We start from the raw sequence: 18099 nt of genomic DNA, 5'->3' as shown, positions 1-18099 counted from the left end.
GATGCATAAATGGGAATGGCTGGCTTCTCTCTTTCCCTCCCTCCCTCCCTTTCTCTCTCTCTGAGATCAATAAATAAAAATTTAAAGAAACAGCCCTAACCGGTTTGGCTCAGTGGATAGAGCAGCAGCCTGTGAACTCAAGGGTCCCAGGTTCGATTCCAGTCAAGGGCATGTACCTTGGTTGCGGGCACATCCCCAGTGGGAGGTGTGCAGGAGGCAGCTGATCGATGTTTCTCTCTTATCGATGTTTCTAACTCTCTATCCTTTTCCCTTTCTCTCTCTCTGAGATCAAGAAATAAAAATTTAAAGAAACAAATATACACTAATGCCTGTTGGAGATTCAGAGACAGGTTTGGGGATTCTGAACCCAACCCTGGGAACTTAAGAGCCACAAAAAGTAGAAGAGTGAGGTAGATTTATTTACTTTTTTAAAATATATTTTATTGATTTTTTACAGAGAGGAAGGGAGAGGGATAGAGAGTTAGAAACATCGATGAGAGAGAAACATCAATCAGTTGCCTCCTACACAACCTCCACTGGGGATGTGCCCACAACACAGGTACACGCCCTTGACTGGAATCGAACCTGGGACCCTTCAGTCCGCAGGTCAACGCTCTATCCACTGAGCCAAACCGGTTAGGGCGAGGTAGATTTATATGGTTAGAGAGCAGTCTGGGTATGTCCCTCATCCCCCAGCTCTTCAGGCACAAGGTCATTAGAGGAACCACTAGAGGTCAGGAGTAGAGAAAGAAAGAAAAGGGCAGGTATTTATTGGAGTCGGCCTTTGCTGTTCCTTATCCTTCATCCCCTCCTACTCCAAAACCCTTCTGAGGCTTTTCTTCTCTCCTTCACCCCAGTAGTTTCCTTGGCTCATTCCCTTTTATCTGAAAGACCAGGCTCTAGAAGATTAGCAAAAAGAAAATAAAGAAATATTCCTGCTTTCCCTCACTCAGGTTTGCATGGAGTCTTTTAGCAAAGAATAAAACCAGTTCTTCATAGGTAGATGGTACAGTGTCCCTACTGACGTATGCCTGCAGGTGAGTTGGAATGGCCAGAGATCAGGTGTGTGAAAGTGAAAAATTATCATGGTCATCCCCAAACAAAAAATTACCTGGAATTCACTGAGATCTTAACCAGGAGGACCAAATCAGTTATGTCAATTATGGTGTCAACCAGTATCTACTTAGACAGTTGGGGAGGTGACAGCCCTAGACACAAACTGAAAGGAACAAGCCTTCAATAGTATATAGTTCCATCCCTTCCCTCTAGCCATGCCCTGGGATACGTAAGCATCAGCACACTCACAGAAGGCTGGGTTCTGAAGAAGCCACTTGTGCTCTGTAGACGAGGGACCTGATCAGGGACATCCATTATGTAGTTTTGGGAAACTAGACAGATTTCTCAACCTTCTGGCCCTTTAAATACAGTTCCTCATGTTGTGACCCAACCATAAAATTATTTTTGTTGCTACTTCATAACTGTAATGTTGCTACTGTTATGAATCGTAATGTAAATATCTGATATGCAGGATGGTCTTAGGCGACCCCTGTGAAAGGGTCGTTCGACCACCAAAGGGGTCGCGACCCACAGGTTGAGAACTGCTGCAGAAGATGGACAGGGAAAGATGGGGCGTGTCTTGGAGTCCAGGGGCACAGGGCTAAGATCTAGGGGTACTCAGAGATGTCATAGTAGCATGAAGTTGGAGTTATCTGGTTGAGAGTGGGAGTGCTAGAGCACTGTAGGGGGTGATTGGATTGAAAAGCCATGCTATGAATTATGGGGCTACTTAGGAGTAGAGTCCAGGTTCAAAAACGTTGGACAAGCCTTGGCTGGTGTCCTCAGTGGTTAGAGCATCTGCCTGCACACTGAAGGGTCTTGGGTTTGATTCCCAGTCAAGGGTATGTACCTGGGTTGCAGGTTAGATCCCTGGCCCTAATCGGAGCGTGTGGGGGAGGTAACCAACTGATGTGTCTTTCTCACATTGATGTTTTTTTCTCTCTCTCTCTCTCTCTCTCTCTCTCCCTCCCTCTCTTTCTTCCTCCTCCCCCCCCCCCTTCCATTTCTCTCTAAAAATCAATGGGGAAAAATATCATCTGGTGAGAATTAAGAAACAAAAACAAAATGCTGGGCAAGATTTGGGAAACTGGAGCCTCTTGGAAATGGTTGGTATCTCTACAGCCTTTCCCATCATTCTCTGAAACCTCAGTTCCCCCTTCCTTTCTAGATGACTCATTTACTCTAGATCCGTTTTTTTAAAAGAAAGAAAAGAAAAAAGTTTCAGTCTTGCAACCTTCTCAGATATTGCCATGCAAATGTACCCTTCAGCTCATTTACACCTCAGCTAACACTTCTGGATGGATTTTTCTGACTCTATCACCAAGACTAACTTAGAACTCCAAACCCCAACATTTAGAACACTTCTGTGCCAGGTTTTGTTTACGCACACCAACCACTCAACAAAATAATTCCCACTGTCAAATTCAATCTCTGTGTTTGGTAAGAGGAAGCTGTGGGGTTCAAAGGGTTCAGGATGGTGTTGTCAGGAGAGAGTAACAGCAGGAAGAGTGAGAGAGCAACTGGGAAGGATATAAGGGAAGGGAAATTGGGGCCTCTAAGGCAGCTCGCAAAGATAAGAAGGTAGGTATAGAAAGAAGTTCAAAGTGGTGAGAAAGGACATCCACAAATCCAGCGAGATACTGCTGAGCAGAGGCACACAATGTTTTCCAGCAGATTCAAATAGAATTAAGTAGTACTAGCTTGGCTTTGGAAAATGGTGCACAGGAACTAGGCCAAGGGGGGTGGGGTGGGGGTGCAGTCTGCTGTGATTTTTTTGTACACTAAGTTATTTTACCCAGAGCCAGCCTCAGATTTCTATCTGTTTTCTCTACTTACTTTTAGAAATGCTTTTTGAACTGTAGTGAATTTTTGCGGGCGATGGTGAGGTTTGCCGTGTGCCCTATAGGATTGAGATGCTGCCCCATCTAGGCCTGGAGGAAAGATCCTGAGTAAATGATCCCTCTGTCTGACTGGGTCTGCGCATCTGAGCTAGTTTGCTGGTTGCCCTCCCAGAGGATGTGGGGAGAAGGGAAAGAAAGACACTTTACAGCAACCACCCTACCCCCATCACCTGTTCCTGCTTTCAGACCATGTAGTCCTGTGTTAGAATAGGGAGGAAACGGTCTTATAAATGGCCACCATCCTGTTGTCTAGACGTTAAGGAAGAGATACGGTCTCAGGGAAGCTTCAGGAGCTGCAGAAGGCTGCTCATGGATTGCCTGTCAGAGGTGGGGTCTTGTTTTTGCATAAATAGTAGGATCCTCCAGCAGAAACCCCTCTCATATAGTTTGCTAGCAAGCAGAATTCAGCATTAAGTGAATTCATCCTCAACCCCTTCCAAAAGGAAACAGTAGTTATTGAGCAATGGGAATATCAGCATGATTAATGGTACTATAGGGTCAGTTTTGGGTAAAAGCCTTTCAATCTCATTAATACCAGTTCACCCTTTATCCCCGACATAGAAATAGCTTATGATTAACAGCTCGTATTTGCAGGATATTGTCCAGAGTCAGGGGGACATTGTGATCTTATAATGGAGACATCAACTGAGTGAAGCCCATGTCCTTGACATAATCGCTCTAGTACGATAAGCAGCCCATGACAGTCAGAAAACAACTGAAACAGAATCCAGTACTCGTAGACATTGTTATGTCATCTGGAGAGTTCTATCCCAATGATGGATTTTTGTACTGGAACTGGCTAAGAAGTCGTGTGCTTTTAGCAGTGTGGCTCAAATAAAATATATCTGAATTATTTTTTATTTTTTAAAATATATTTTTATTGCTTTCAGAGAGAGGAAAGGAGAGGGAGAGAGAGATAGAAACATCAATGATGAGAAAGAATCATTGATTGGCTGCCTCCACACTCCACACTGGGGATCGAGCCTGCAACCAAGGCATGTGCTCTGACCTTGAATTGAACCGTGACCTCCTGGTTCATAGGTTGATACTCAACCACTAAACCGCGCTGGCCGGGCTGAATTATTTTTTAGTAATGCTGTAGTAATGCTGTCGTAGATTGGGTACTCCAGGAAATAGACTGAGACACTGAGATTTGCATACTGATGGCTTATTGGTGAGTGCTTCTGGGAACATCTATGAGGTGTAAGGGAGGCAGGGTTGGGGCAGAGGGAGAAATGGAGGCAAGAGGTCCAGGTCTTCATCCCCACACCCACTCCCATGAACCAGTCATCAACCAGCTAGGAGCCCTTAGCAACCAACACTTCAGTAGTCAGGGAACAAGTGCCGTGATCCTGAAGTGTGGGATCTCAGCAGTGGTACTCCACCTTTTCTGCTACAATTGTCAACTCGTACTTTTACTTCCATTTACCGTTCCATTTTACCTACTAAGTAGCCCACGAGGTAGACAGGTCCAGGTAGGGGTCATTCTTCCCTTTATATACATGAGTACACAGGGAAATCTAAGCACAGAGAATGTAAAAGACTTGTCCAGAGTCACCTAAGACTTGTCTCTGGCTCCCACCCGGAGCAATATCCACTCAAAAGATTAATTTTTTCCTACATTGAGAGTGTATAGGACGTTAGAATATAAGAACCAGAAAAGTCAGGAAAGGCAAGTAGTCCAGCCACCTCACTTGAAAAGAAAATAGGCTCAGAAATTGTTTCAATGAGACAGAGAAAGTAACACTTGTTGTTCTAGGCTTTCTCTTTCATATCACCTTTCAGAGTCTAAATCCAGCAGAAAATAGCGTATCATGGCTTCAGCATGGGTAATCTGTGTTCTCCCTGTGTTCTAAGCTGCCAACTAGCAGATGCTTATAAAGTTAAACACTGCGTGTAAACATACACAGATGGCTCTTCCATTGACTCTCCCCAAGATTTATTTTCAAACACAGATTACCAAGAAAACAGATAACTGCCTTCTTTTCCTCCTTCTCTTTAAATGACTTTACCTTATTTAAGATCTTTTATTTTTAGGACACAAAGATAAAGCTGTATGGGGAAAAGTGGGTGGGTATTTGCTTTTTGCTTTATAAAGTCATAGACCTGCCCTCGCTGCTGTAGGTCAGTTGATTGAGCATCGTTCCATGCACCGAAAGGTCATTGGTTCGATTCCTGGTCAGGGCACATGCCCAGGTTGCAGGTTCGATTCCCAGGTGGGGTGCGTACAGGAGGCAATCGATCGCCGTCTCTCTCTCTCACACGCATCAATGTTTCTCTCTCTCTCTCTCAAATCAATAAAAACATATTTAAAGTCATGATCCTGAAGTGTGGGATCTCAGCAGTGGTACTCCCCCTTTTCTGCTACCTGTCTTTGCTTCACACCTTCCCAGTGTTATCCCCACAGCTAGAACCACAGTGAGGCATGTCTACCCTGGGGCATGCAGAGGACATTTGCCCTTATAGTATTTAGCTCTCACCACTGGAGTTTCCTAGTTAGAATGCATTGTGCCTCCCATGTTCTCACCTCCAGATTTAGTATTTCTTACTGGTGACAACTGGCCACTGTTTATAGCTCCTTTTCTCTCCCTCTTTTAGAGCAGTTAGAATAGTCAGGAATAGTCAGTCACTTCATCCTACTTAATAAACTAAATGGGCTGAGGCACACCTGACAAAAGTTCTCTCCCTCCCGAATCTCTCAGAGAACTCCCCACAGGGGCAGAAACTGGCATACACGCTTTACCTAGAAAAGGAGACCCCAGAGCTGCTAGAATGTCCTGTTAAGAATGTGCATGGGGGCATAGACCTTAAAAGAAATGAGACTGCAGGCCAGAAAATAATTTTAATGCCAAGTAGAAAGGACCGATCCACTTTGTCATTTTTCTTGCTTTTGCTCTACACACTTCTCCTTCCTATGACTTTGAGAAGGTGGATTAGTCAGTCACTTTTTAGTTCTCACCACTGGAGTTTCCTAGTTAGTCAGTCCGTGTTTCTGGAGTGGCGGTCCACCTGGGGAAGTGTCTCTCATATTGGTAGCTTGCTCCCAGAAATGGAGGAATGTTAGTATCCTTTAGAGCTGCGAGTAGATGTGAAACAATAAAATAATTTATATGTGGCTTATTGCCTCTACTGATAATATCACCTTCCTTCATTTTTTTCTTTTTTAAAATATATTTTATTGACTTTTTACAGAGAGGAAGGGGGAAGGATAGAGAGTTAGAAACATCAATGAGAGAAAAACATCAATCAGCTGCCTCCTGCACACCTCCTACTGGGGATGTGCCCGCAACCAAGGTACATGCCCTTGACCAGAATCAAACTTGGGACCTTTCAGTCTGCAGGCTGACGCTCTGTTCACAGAGCCAAACCGGTTAGGGCGTCACCTTCCTTCTTACAGGCACAGGGCAGCTTCATCATCCTCGTACTCATAAGGACCCACGGTTGCTTTTAAAGAACCTACAAAATAAATACTTAATAAAGAAAGGGTGAACTTCTTGGGAGCAGTAATATAATAGGAAAGAGAAGAGAAGAGCCTGAGTCTTTGAAAGTATCTCCTTTCTGGTTAAAGCACAAGAGCCTTCAGGAAGGAGGAGGAGGGAGACGGGAGGAGGGAACCGGGAAAAACGTACCTTCTCTGCTGAGCGGCATCCTTTGCTGTTATTCATGTTTATATTCTTCATGGAGATGAGGGTGATGCTGTCTTTCTCTCCATTGGCTGCGGAGCAGCTAGGAGTAGGAGGAGAGCATGGGTTATGGATAGGAGTGGGAGGGCGATGTGGGGGGTTAAGAAACTGTACAGGGGCTGTTACAACTTAGACCTTTGTTTTGGGGGTGGATCATAATGAAATGAGAGTGTGTTTTGAAGCCCCAAAGACTTGTATTTAAATCTTTGTTTTACTACCTACTGCTTGTGTGATCTTGACCAAGTTACGACCTCTCTTAAGTCTCAATTTTTAAATGTATTAGCCTTGAAGAGTTGCTCTAAGAATTTGAGATAATATTAACAAATATCTACCAAAGGGCGTGGCACACACAAGGTATTCAATAAACAGTTCCTTAAATAAGTATCTCCTTATTTAAGGGGTATATTAGAATCTGAATTCCTACACTTTTCATGAAGGGGTAAAAGGTGCGTAGCCCTGGGCTGAAGGGTTCCAGTCCATCTCCTGTCACCTGATTGCTTCCTTTCAAGTCTGCTCTTGTCCTGCCTGCCCCTAGTCTGGTCTCAGTGGAGGCTGTCAGGATTGTGTGTGTGTGTGTGTGTGTGTGCGTATAGAAAGCAGGAAGCTTTGGTTCCCTCTTGGAGGGAAGACTGAGAGGTCAGATAGATAATTTCTACTTACACCTCTGACAGTCTTACCTTTCAGATAGCCCTGAACTCCCAGGTTTCTGGGGATCTGTAAAAATCCAAAGGCACAGATTGGGGGTCACATGTTATTACTCAGAAGCCCAACCTGCCCCTCAAAGTTCACCTAAGTGGACCCTCCCATTTCATCTAATGGTGCTGATGTTCCCATTCCTTCCCTCAACTCTAGGCTGAGTGTCAGTCCCAGAATCTAGCTCTGGGTCCCTCAGCAAAGAGGGGCAAAGGAGGGCCCCCAAGGTTCAGGCATGTACCTTCAGATTCCTTGTTCTTCTGACACTTAAACCTTAGACTGACCACACTGACCAGGATGATCACCACAACCACCAGGATGACAATGAAGCTGATAACACCTGGACAGGGAAAGGATGGGGTGAAGAGGAGGGAGAGGAGGGGACAACATGAGTTCAAATTCTCTTCCTAGCTAAGTGCTCTGTAGACAGGGTCCAGAGCAAAGTGAATTTTGAATTCCCCTTCTCTGCGAATGAATGAACTCTCAGCTTGCGGCCCTGGCCAGAGTGGGTTCCACAGCCCTTCCTTCCCCCATCTTCCCAGAAGAATATGAAACCCAGCAGAACCCAGAAGAGCTGACTAGAGTCAGTGGAGGCTCTTTCCCACCAAAGACTTGTCAGCCAAACCCTCTAGCACAGCGGTTCTCAACCTGTGGGTCGCGACCCCTTTGGGGGTCGAACGACCCTTTCACAGGGGTCGCCTAAGACCATCGGAAAACACATATATAATTACATATTGTTTTTGTGATTAATCACTATGCTTTAATTATGTTCAATTTGTAACAATGAAAATACATCCTGCATATCAGATATTTACATTATGATTCATAACAGTAGCAAAATTACAGTTATGAAATAGCAACAAAAATAATTTTATGGTTGGGGGTCACCACAACATGAGGAACTGTATTAAAGGGTCGTGGCATCAGGTAGATTGAGAACCACCGCTCTAGCACAAATGGGTGAGATTTGAACTTGTGTTTCCTGACCAGAGTCCAAGTCAGTTCAAAGGTGGGGTCCCCTGCCACATCCCACCTTCTCCTTCCTCTCACCAAATGCAGCCACAGTGAGCACTTGCTCTGACATAGGGCTGGGCAGAATGGTGGGGTCTTCTCTTGTCCTCGGGCTCGTGGTGGCCAATTTGGAAGTGACATTTTGAGAGGTGTCTAAAATGGAATGGTGATGGGTGCTTCAGTGAAAGGACTTACTCAGCCTACCAGAGAGAGCTAGCTCCCCATCCCCCGATTCACCGCCCTCCCACCCCCCCCCACCCCCCCCCCGCCCACTTTCTCCAGGTAGAGGACTGCAGAGAGAGCTCAAGCCCTACAGAAAAGACTTCCTCTCTGCCCCTCTGATCAGGTCCCATGAGGATGGAAATCAGAAGTGGGTGCTGTTGGATCACATGACTAGATTGCTGGTTGTTTGTATTACTAGTTCCAAAGGACTCCAGAAAGTTCAGGATGCTTCCCTCATTATGCTCTTCCCACCATCCCCTTGGAGCCCAGAGGAAAGGGATGTATGCTGCAGACATAGGGAGACGGACTAGGCAAGGTTGAGCCATCTGTGTTTTGCCAAGAGTTGAAGAGGGAGGAAAGAAGGGCACCGGATGTTTGTCTCCAGGCACTGATCCAACAAGCCAGCCTGCCAGTTAAAGGGCATGTGTTTCTGGCCCTCTTAAAAAGTGGTATGGTCATTCACCTCATCCCCTCTGAAGCTCATTGTACTACAGGTCTGATTGCTGTTCCATTTCTTTGTCCTCACCCCCCTCCTAAAAATGACTGGGAGTATAAAAACATCCCAGAGCCACGGGGTAGGATGAGAGAAAGGGTCAGGGTGTTCTTTGTTGTGAGCACAAACAGGACATACCTCTGCTTCTGCTGCCACCGCTGCTACTGCTGCTGCTTGGGACCCTTGTGCCTGTGCCGTGAACAGCAGGCCAAGGTGGAGTGTAACCACCCCGCCCAGCTCTTCTCCCCTGCTGCTGGGTGAAGACCAACCTGCCTTGAGAAACATGTAACTCTTTCCCAACCTTTTCTGCCTTCCTTTCCATTATTTTGGGTTCTCCTAACCCTTCCTTTCCTTGTCTATGCCTTTATCAATCCTGAGTCGACTCTTTCTACCTTCATTGTGACCAGGTCCAAGCCCTTGTCTCTTCTCTCCATCAAACCTCTCTCGTTCTCTCCAGACCAGGGTGCCACTGATGTGGATCCTGAGACCCCCTTACTGTGGGGCAGGACCTGGGCCCCCTCAAGAAGAGAAGAAGGAACCCAACTTGATACTTACCAAATCCTGATGTGTGCTCCTGTGGCTGGGATGGGGAGTGACCATCCATGGTGCTTGACCTTGGCATCACAGGTTTACTGGGTGCTGTGGGGACCCGTGAGGCTTTCTCTGAAGCAGCTGTGGATTAGGAAGCATTTGTGGGCCTTTATGGCTTCCACCAGCATGTATACAGGGAAGGCTCTTTAGTCCAAAATGGTTATTTTCATTACTGCTTTCACTTCCAGAAGGAGCCATCCTCCTTTTCACCTCTGGGTCTTCACCTGTACAGTTTCCTCTGCCTGGAATACACCCTACCCTCCTTCACCCCAAATCTTCATTTGGTCAACTCCTTCTCTGGCCTTAGCTTTAGAAGCACTCTGGGATGTCTTCCCTGGCCTCCAAGTCGGAAGTGGCTGACATTTATCTGGATTCCAATAGCACCTTCATCTTATGCCCATCACAATCCTTCTATCCTGTCTGTAATTGTCAATGTAAGATCTTGTTTACTTGTCTGTTTCTCCACTGTATTCTCCTTTAGAGCCGAAACTGTGTCTGCTTCCTCATTGGGCCCTCCCTTGATGGAATTTGTAGTCTCAGTGGCAGAGTACCTGGGGTACTGGTACTGGACAGAGGGCTTGGCCTTTTGGGCTCTGAGGAAGGGCTGTCCCCAGCAAGGACTGAGGCATGTGGGGAGTTGAAGGTGGGGCAGGTTTGATGACAACCACTTCTAACCCATATGAGAACTCTTGGGCTGCAAGCAAGTCTGAAGGGATGGGCAAAGGGCTGGGCAGGGGCCAGGGATTGGCCCCTCAGCAACCACACTCACTGACCTGTGTTGGCTGTATAGTCAGACTTAGACTGATGGCTCCTGAAACAGATCATCTGAGGCTGAGGGTCTATTGCCTCTTACTGCTCTGACTCCCTCTCTTCTTCCCTATAGCTGGTGTTTTCTAGTCTTTCTTCTTACCCCATCCCTCACCTGCAACCATTTATCTCTCTTTTTCAAAACAGGTTAGACTGGGCCACGCTGAAAAAAGTCCCTAGATGAGCTCAGCTTTGGATGTCCTGAGAGCTCTGGCCCCACCCCTAATCACCTACGATCTGTGTAAAACAGTGCCTAGAGCTCTCCCCAGCCTTACTAAGCTCTCAGACCTAATTGCTAGAGGAGTCCCTGTGTGTTTGCTCTTACCCTGAGGGCTAGAGGGCTGCATTGTCGTGGGCTGGGAGTTGTGGCCTGCAAGAGAAAGCAAAAAACATAGACTAGCTTTGTGAGTCTCCCACCCAGCACAGAGCCCCCCGAAAAACCAAGGCCTTTTGGCTTTCAAGCCTCCCATGCTGACAGAGGACTAAAGGATGTGGCTCCAGCTTACTGCGGGGCTGGCTTCCTCTGAGATCATGAATGAATAGCACCATCACCACCACCTCATGATTCAGTGTCCCAGAGTCCTTTCCTGTCTCTTCAATCCCACATGGGTTTTATAGCAGCCTGATACAACGTTAGGGGAAGGTTATTTTAAAATAGTGATATGTCCAAGGACAGCGGGCCAGACACCTGCCAAGTCTAGACAAAGACTCCAGGTCTCCAGACTAATGCTGACATCACACTACCACTGTGCCATCCATTCTACCCTGCAAATAGTGTCATACTAGTCCTGCCCAAGGGAAGGGGATGGAAAGATGTGATGAGTAAGATGGAGTAGGGATTGGGGTTGTTATCTGGGCTATCTCTGTGCCCTCCTCCAGCCAGAGGTAGGGGCCTACAAAGGAGGCAGGGAAGCTCTAGAATGAGTGGTCAACTTAACTCTCACAGGTAGAGGCTTCTCAATAATGGTTGTTGTTGTCCAAACCCAGGGAGGAGGTTACTAGGATGCCCCAGTAAGAAGCTCTCTCTAGATTGTTTTGTAAGTACATGTGTATGCCTGTCAACCTCTATGCAGGTGTGTGTGTGTGCGTGTGTGTGCGTGCGCCCATATATGTGTCCCCTGTGTCTGTGGGACCTCAAAGGTCAGGTTGTGTTTGCTCATTTTCCACAATGAAATCATTCTTGAAACCTGTGAACAATGTGAAAGGAAAACGTGGGGAAGTGGAGCCGCCCAGCTGGGTTCCCGTTCCTCCACTCAGGCTGGGACTGCAGCTGCTGGCCTGGCCCTCTGCTCCCTCAGCCCCCATAATCAGGGAAGTACCAAGCTGGGGCCTGGGTGAACAGAAGCAGCTGAGGGCCAGGGGCGCGCCCAGCCAGTGGCAGCCTGTTGGTCTGTTTGTTTTCCTTGGCCACTGCCTTCCTCCATGGGGCTATCACTTGGATAGTGTGGAATTAATTGTTTCCAAGCCCACCCTCTCCCAAACCCTAGGCCCTGCCGAGGCTGTTTTTCCAGGTCACCATCTCTGACACTTCATCCCCTCATTGGGTGGGGGGATCAAGAGGGGAGTTAAAACTTGTAGGTGCCCCAGGCTAGAGAGAACTTTTCCCAGCTGGGGAGTGACCCTTTCGATCCAAGGCATGTTCTGCAAACACCCATCAGAAGGTACCTTAGATGTCCTTGCTGAGGGGTATCTAAGGTCCCGTCTAAGCTCTATATGGTTTTAACTTTGGTTTTCAGTGGGAAGGCACAGTGCCTGCCTTCCCACATTTATCTAAAGACAAAACTAGTGTCTTGGAATGAGTTCCAAAGTCACAAGCTCCAATTCTCGGTAGCCTGCTCTTTGTCACCTGCCCCCTTCCCCTACTGGAACTTTTTGTCACCAGGAGATTCCTCTGTGAGTAGAGGAGGGATTAAGGGAGCATCTGTTTTTATGGGTCAGGGTGCCTCTGACCACTGGACACGCAGACAACCAAAGGCCACTGGCCACTGGGATTTCTTATTTTCCGGTTTCCTCTCCCTAATTGCTACCTGCCTCTCTCTCCTCCTCCTCCACCCCCTCCACCCCCACCATCCTGTTTTTCTCAGCAGCATACCTTAGTAGTTGAAATCACAGACTTTGGAGTTTGACAGGCTTGAGTCTAAGTCCTGACTCTGTCACTTACTGGCCTGGGCTTTAGTTTTCTCTTCGTTAAATTGCAAGTGATTTTAGTACTTCACAAGTGGTTGTGCGGATAAGAAGATGCATATAAAGTACTTACCATAGTGCCCGCCAGACAGAGAGTCCATGCTCAATAAATGCTAGACGTTTTTAATTTTGCCCCATTCTCTCAAATCCTCCAAGTCTCAAGTCTGCCCTGCCCTGATTTGAGTATCCACAGTCAAGTCCCTTTGTGGGCCTGCTTATCCCCAAAAGGGTTCCTCAGCCCACCAAAATGAAGGAGACAGTAAGTGCTCTGAGATACTAGATAAGAGGTTGGGAAACTCAAGCGGTGAGCATGGCTTATGTAGAGTGTACACAGGGCATTCCTAGCTCGGGCACTCGTCCAGGACAGGGCAGTGGGTAGGGAAGCTGAGAGGAGGCTAGGCCTATGAAAATGCCACCCTATGAGTCGCACCTTTTAATCTTCTCTGCCATTTCTGCAGTTTGGACAACAGCCTCGTCCCCCAGCCCCAGATCAAATGCGTGACTCTATCCTCTGGGAAGGAGGGTGCGGGTGGAGTAATCAGAGTTTTACTTCCAACCCATGGACTTGTAAAGAAATGCCTGATCTCTCCACGAGGCAGTCTCCTGGCACTCAGGCCTTCCACCCCCCACCAAGAAAGCCATCCTTCCTCTCCCATCCGAGCACTCTTGCGTGCGTTCTCTTTCGGCTGCTTTGAGCCCAGGTTCATGAATCTTCCACAGAGGACTCATGGACCATGAGGTGGGGGTGGGGAAGGAATGACCGAGGGGAAGTTGCTGCCCTGTGAGTCAGAATCTCCTGGATTTCTCATGGTTCCCAGCAACTGCTCCCTAATTAGGGGACCCCTTATGAGCTGTTTCCCCACTCGTCAGCTGGCAGAGCCCTGTCTAAGAGGAGTTTTCAGGTTTTCTCCTCTGAAGACCATCTCATCTAGACCCCTGGCTGAGGGTGTTGAGTACATCCTCTTTGGCACACAGTTCGTTGTATCTAACTTGAATCCCTCGTGCTGTGTGTGAGCTTAGAGTCAGTATTTGGAATTCCCAGGTTGTTCCTCCCCATATGGAAGAGAAAAAAAAAGATCACGGTAAAGCCCAAGGTGCAGACAGCTTTGTGCTAGAACATCCCAGAAAGAGCTTTCAGACCTCAATCTTACACCAAGACAGCCAGGCACATCCCACATTTAAGGAGGCCAGCCTTCATGGGAGCCCCGGTTCACCCTGGAAATTTTCCCACAAAAAGGTTTAACCATGTGCCATTTTACCCTCGCCTGGTAATGACTCCCTCCCAATCCAACTGATCTCTTTCATAAAAGGCTCTGGAATTTCCCCTGGGCACAGCCCTGGATGGAGAGCTGCGTATGTGGTGTGTGTCCTGAAGGAGGGAGGGGTGCGCCCAGGACTGCCAGTCCCTGGAGGGGAATGCTGCCAGAGTGGCAAGTGCCTCTTACCTCGGAGTAGGAGGAAGCTCAGGATCACCCAGCACAGCTGCGTTGCTCCAGCAGTCCCCATGTCAGCTGGGTCTGTGGTGGGCAGGCAGCTGCTCCGTGGAGGCTCTGTCCATAGTGGAGAAGAGAGAGGGAGTGCTGGGAGGGGGAGGGGCTGGGGGCTGGCTCTCCAGGAGCTTCCTGTCAAAGAATAGAAGGAAACAGATTGGGACTAACTCCAGGGCCCTGCTCTGCCTGACAGCCCAGACAAGGATGTGAGGCTGAAACATCAACGACTGGATTGCGCCCTGGGCTCCAGGACTCTACACGGGCTGGGCTAGGGCCACTGTGTTCCCCTCCAGGGCCACTGTGTCCCCCTCCAGGGCCTGTACTCAGAGACCAATGATGGCAACCTGCCCCTCCCTGGCCCCAGCCCCCCTCTTCTCCTCCAAGGGGTCCATCAGGTCCCTCCACACACCACCCCGTGGTTTTCCTGGAATGTAACTCCAGTTCCTCCCCATACTGTTTCAGACCATGACTGAGCTCTAAAACTCAGCCCACCAGCCGCCCATGCTCTCTAGACTCTGAATGCTGTACATTCTTCTCCCTCCTCAGGGCTACCAATGCAGATGGGACTCCCAATATCTTTCATTATTGTTATTCTTAATAGAAAAACAAGAGAACCACATTCCAAGCACCCCTCCCTCAGGCCTTCCCTGTGCTCCAGCAGCATCCTTGTCCTTAGCATCCAGCCAGCACACATCCCACAGTCCTCTCCTCTGTGGACACATTGTCACTTTCCCCAGTATCCCTGGGACCTGGCACAATGCCTGACATATAGTAGGTCTCAGCACATATTTATTAAACTAAACTCAAAAGATTTAGAGCAGAGAAATGTTACACATTTAATATAATTATATCTTTAATATAATTATCATTGTTGTGGATTTCCTTCCAGCCTGTGATAATAAGCATATATATCATTTTATTGATTTACTTATTTACTTTGGTTAACCCTCACCTGAGGATGTTTTTTTCATTGATTTTTATTTTTTATTTTTTTATTTTTTAGAGAGAGTGGAAGGGAGGGAGGGGAAGAGAGGGGAGAAAGAGAGAGAGAAATATCAATGTGAGAGAGACACCATCTAATGGTTGCCTACCACGTGCACCCCGATCAGGCTGGGGATCAAAACTGCAATCTAGGTACATGCCCTTGACGAATAGGACCCGAGACCCTTCGGTGCATGGGCCAATGCTCTAACCACTAAGCAACACCAGCCAGGACATAATCATTTTATGAATCTGTCCTTTTGTCCCTTATTTTTTTTAACATATATATTTTATTGATTTTTTACAGAGAGGAAGAGAGAGGGATAGAGAGTTAGAAACATCGATGAGAGAGAAACATCGATCAGCTGCCTCTTGCACACCTCCTACTGGGGATGTGCCCGCAACCAAGGTACATGCTCTTGGCCAGAATCGAACCTGGGACCTTTCAATCCGCAGGCTGACGCTCTATCCACTGAGCCAAACCGGTTAGGGCTGTCCCTTCTTTTTTAATAAATATTTTATGTTGAAGCAATCACAAATGTACAGAAAGTACATTACACAGAACTTTTTTCCTTAAATCATTTGAGAGTAAATTGCCAACAGAATGACTCATCACCCCTGAAGTGTTTGTAGTGTGTATTTCCTACAAACAAGGACAGTCTCTTATATATTCGCAATACAGCCATCAACATTAGGAAATTAATATTAATATATTAATACCACCTAGTCCTCAGATTCCATTCAATTTTGACAATTGTCTCAAGAATGGCCTTTATTTTTATTAGTTTTTAATCCTCACCTGAGGATATGTTTTTATTGATTTTCGAGAGTAAGAAAGGAAGAGGGTGAGAGAGAAAGAGAAAGATAGAGGTGAGAGAGAAACATCGATTGGGATCGGTTGCATCCCATATGCATTCCAACCAGGGATCAAAGTCGAGATCTTTCTGTGGACAGGGCACTGCTCCAACCAACTGAGCCACACCGCCCAGGGCCCAAGAAAGTCCTTTATAACAAAAGAGTCCTGCCTGGAATTACTCATTGCATATCTCCTTTGTCTCCTTCAATCTGGAACATTTATTCAGTCTTTTCTTGACTTTCATGAGCTTGAATTTTTTTTTTCTAGAATAAACACCTTTATTACACGAGCTAAGATAGGAGGGAGGAGGATTTATTTGCCTTTCTAGGCCTTGATTTTCCTCAGATAGAACTCCAGCTCCTTGCCCTTGAGCACATAGCCCTCTGCTCGGCCACACTGGCCTGGTCTTGAAGCAATGCACGCAAGCAGCTTGCCCTGCTGGAACTGCTCCTCGAGAAGACTGCTGATTTGGGCATTTTTTTTCCTCTCATCATATTTCTTCTGAATTTTCTTTGATCGTTTTTTGTTCAAAATCTCTTCCTTTTCAGGAATCCGCTTGGCCCCCTTCTTGCGGCCCAGGGGCAGTGCGTAGAGGGACTCGTACCATTGTTGGTATGGTGTGCTGTCAACGAGCAAAAGGCAGTTCTTTACTAGGGTCTTGGTGCGGACCAGTTCGTTGTTGGATGCATTGTAAACAACATCAATAATCCTTGTTTTGCGCATACAACACTCTGAGCCCCAGGAGAAGTTGCCCACGTCCAGCCTCCAGGCTCGGCTCTTCTTGTTGCCTCCGCGCACTCGGGCTGTGTGTATGCGGCGGGGTCCAACCTTAGTGTTGGCAGCAGGGCGTCCCAGCTCATATTTTCGCTTCTTGTGGTAGGGCTTCCTCTTGCCCCCCGTCTTGCGGCGCTTGTGCCAGTTGTCCCGAGAGATACCCATAGCTCGGCGAGCTTGAAATTTTTACAGGTTACAATCCAGTAATTTTGTAGAGCCTCCCTCATTTGGGTTTGTCAGACATTTCCTTATGATTAGATGGTCGTGCATCTTTGATGTGAATGTCACAGAAGCAATGCTGTGTTCCTCTCTTTGCATTCTATCAACTGCTGCATGGTTTTGATTTGTTCCATTACTGAGGATGTCCACTTGGTCACTTGCTTAAGGTGGTGTCTGCTAGTGTCTCAGTTTCCTGTGGCTGCATACAAATTACCATAAACTGGTGACTTTAAAACAACAGAAACGTACTCTTTCACAATTCTGGAGGCAGAAGTCAAAATTAAGGCATTGGCAGAACTACACTCCTGACGACTCTCGGGAAGAAGCCGTTCCTTGCCTCCTCCAGCTTCGGGTGGCTGTTGGGCGTTCCTTGACATTCCTTGGTTTGTAGCTGCATCACTTTAATCTCTGTCTTCACATCACCTTCTCCTCTGTGTGTCTCTTCCAAGGACACTTGTCGTTGAATCTAGTGGCCATCTAGATAATTCAGGGTGACCTCCTCATTCCAAGATTCTTAACTTATTTGCATCTGCAAAGGCTCTTTTTCCAAGTAAGGTAGCAGTCACAGGTTCTCAGGATTAAGATATCAACATATCTTTTTGGAGACCACCATTCAGCCACTATAGTCCGTTTTTTCCACTTCAAAGTTACTCTTTTCCCCTTTGTAAATAATAAGTATTTTGTAGGGAGATACTCTGAAACTATGTGAATATTACATATTACAATCATTTATTATTTTGATGCTCAAGTTACCCCCATTTTAGTCATTGGGAACCCCTTCAGGCTGGCTTCTATATCCTTTTACCATATCTCCATCATTCTCTGAACACTTCTTTACATTCTGACACAATGAGATGTTCCAGGTTCATCTCATGCTTTACCAGCCCCACCCCTGTAATCAGCTATCTCTCCAAGGAGTCCTCTGTGACTGCCATCTATCATAGATACAGAGAACAAACTGATGGTTGCCAGATGGGAGGGGGTGGTTGGGAGTCTGAGTGGAAAAGGTGAAGGGATTAAGAAGTACAAATGGGACTCTGGCCAGGTGGCTCAGTTGGTTGGAGTATTATCCCATACACCAAAAGGTTGCAGGTTCAATTCTTAGGGTACTTACCTAGGTTGTGGGTTCAATCCCCGA

At 46.9% G+C, this 18099-nt stretch overlaps 1 protein-coding gene and 1 pseudogene across 1 annotated transcript; both read right to left on the bottom strand.

Annotated features, from left to right (window-relative positions):
* Positions 1-5780: 5780 nt before the first annotated feature.
* Positions 5781-14203, bottom strand: ECSCR (endothelial cell surface expressed chemotaxis and apoptosis regulator). The gene is made up of 8 exons (XM_070417138.1): positions 14087-14203; positions 10783-10827; positions 9615-9731; positions 8384-8497; positions 7575-7673; positions 7318-7354; positions 6587-6683; positions 5781-6413 (listed from the first exon to the last, which is right to left on the bottom strand). The coding sequence occupies exons 1-8, from the start codon at positions 14145-14147 to the stop codon at positions 6405-6407; spliced, it is 579 nt and encodes a 192-aa protein (XP_070273239.1). The 5' UTR covers positions 14148-14203; the 3' UTR covers positions 5781-6404.
* Positions 14204-16292: 2089 nt separating this feature from the next.
* On the bottom strand, positions 16293-16910 carry LOC139011647 (small ribosomal subunit protein eS8 pseudogene; annotated as a pseudogene).
* Between the last annotated feature and the right edge of the window lie 1189 nt (positions 16911-18099).

Source organism: Myotis yumanensis, unplaced genomic scaffold (assembly GCF_028538775.1).
Source record: "Myotis yumanensis isolate MYYU_CA2020_CCGP unplaced genomic scaffold, mMyoYum1.0.hap1 SCAF_5, whole genome shotgun sequence".
NCBI lineage: Eukaryota > Metazoa > Chordata > Mammalia > Chiroptera > Vespertilionidae > Myotis > Myotis yumanensis.
This window is presented reverse-complemented; position numbering and strand designations above follow the sequence as displayed.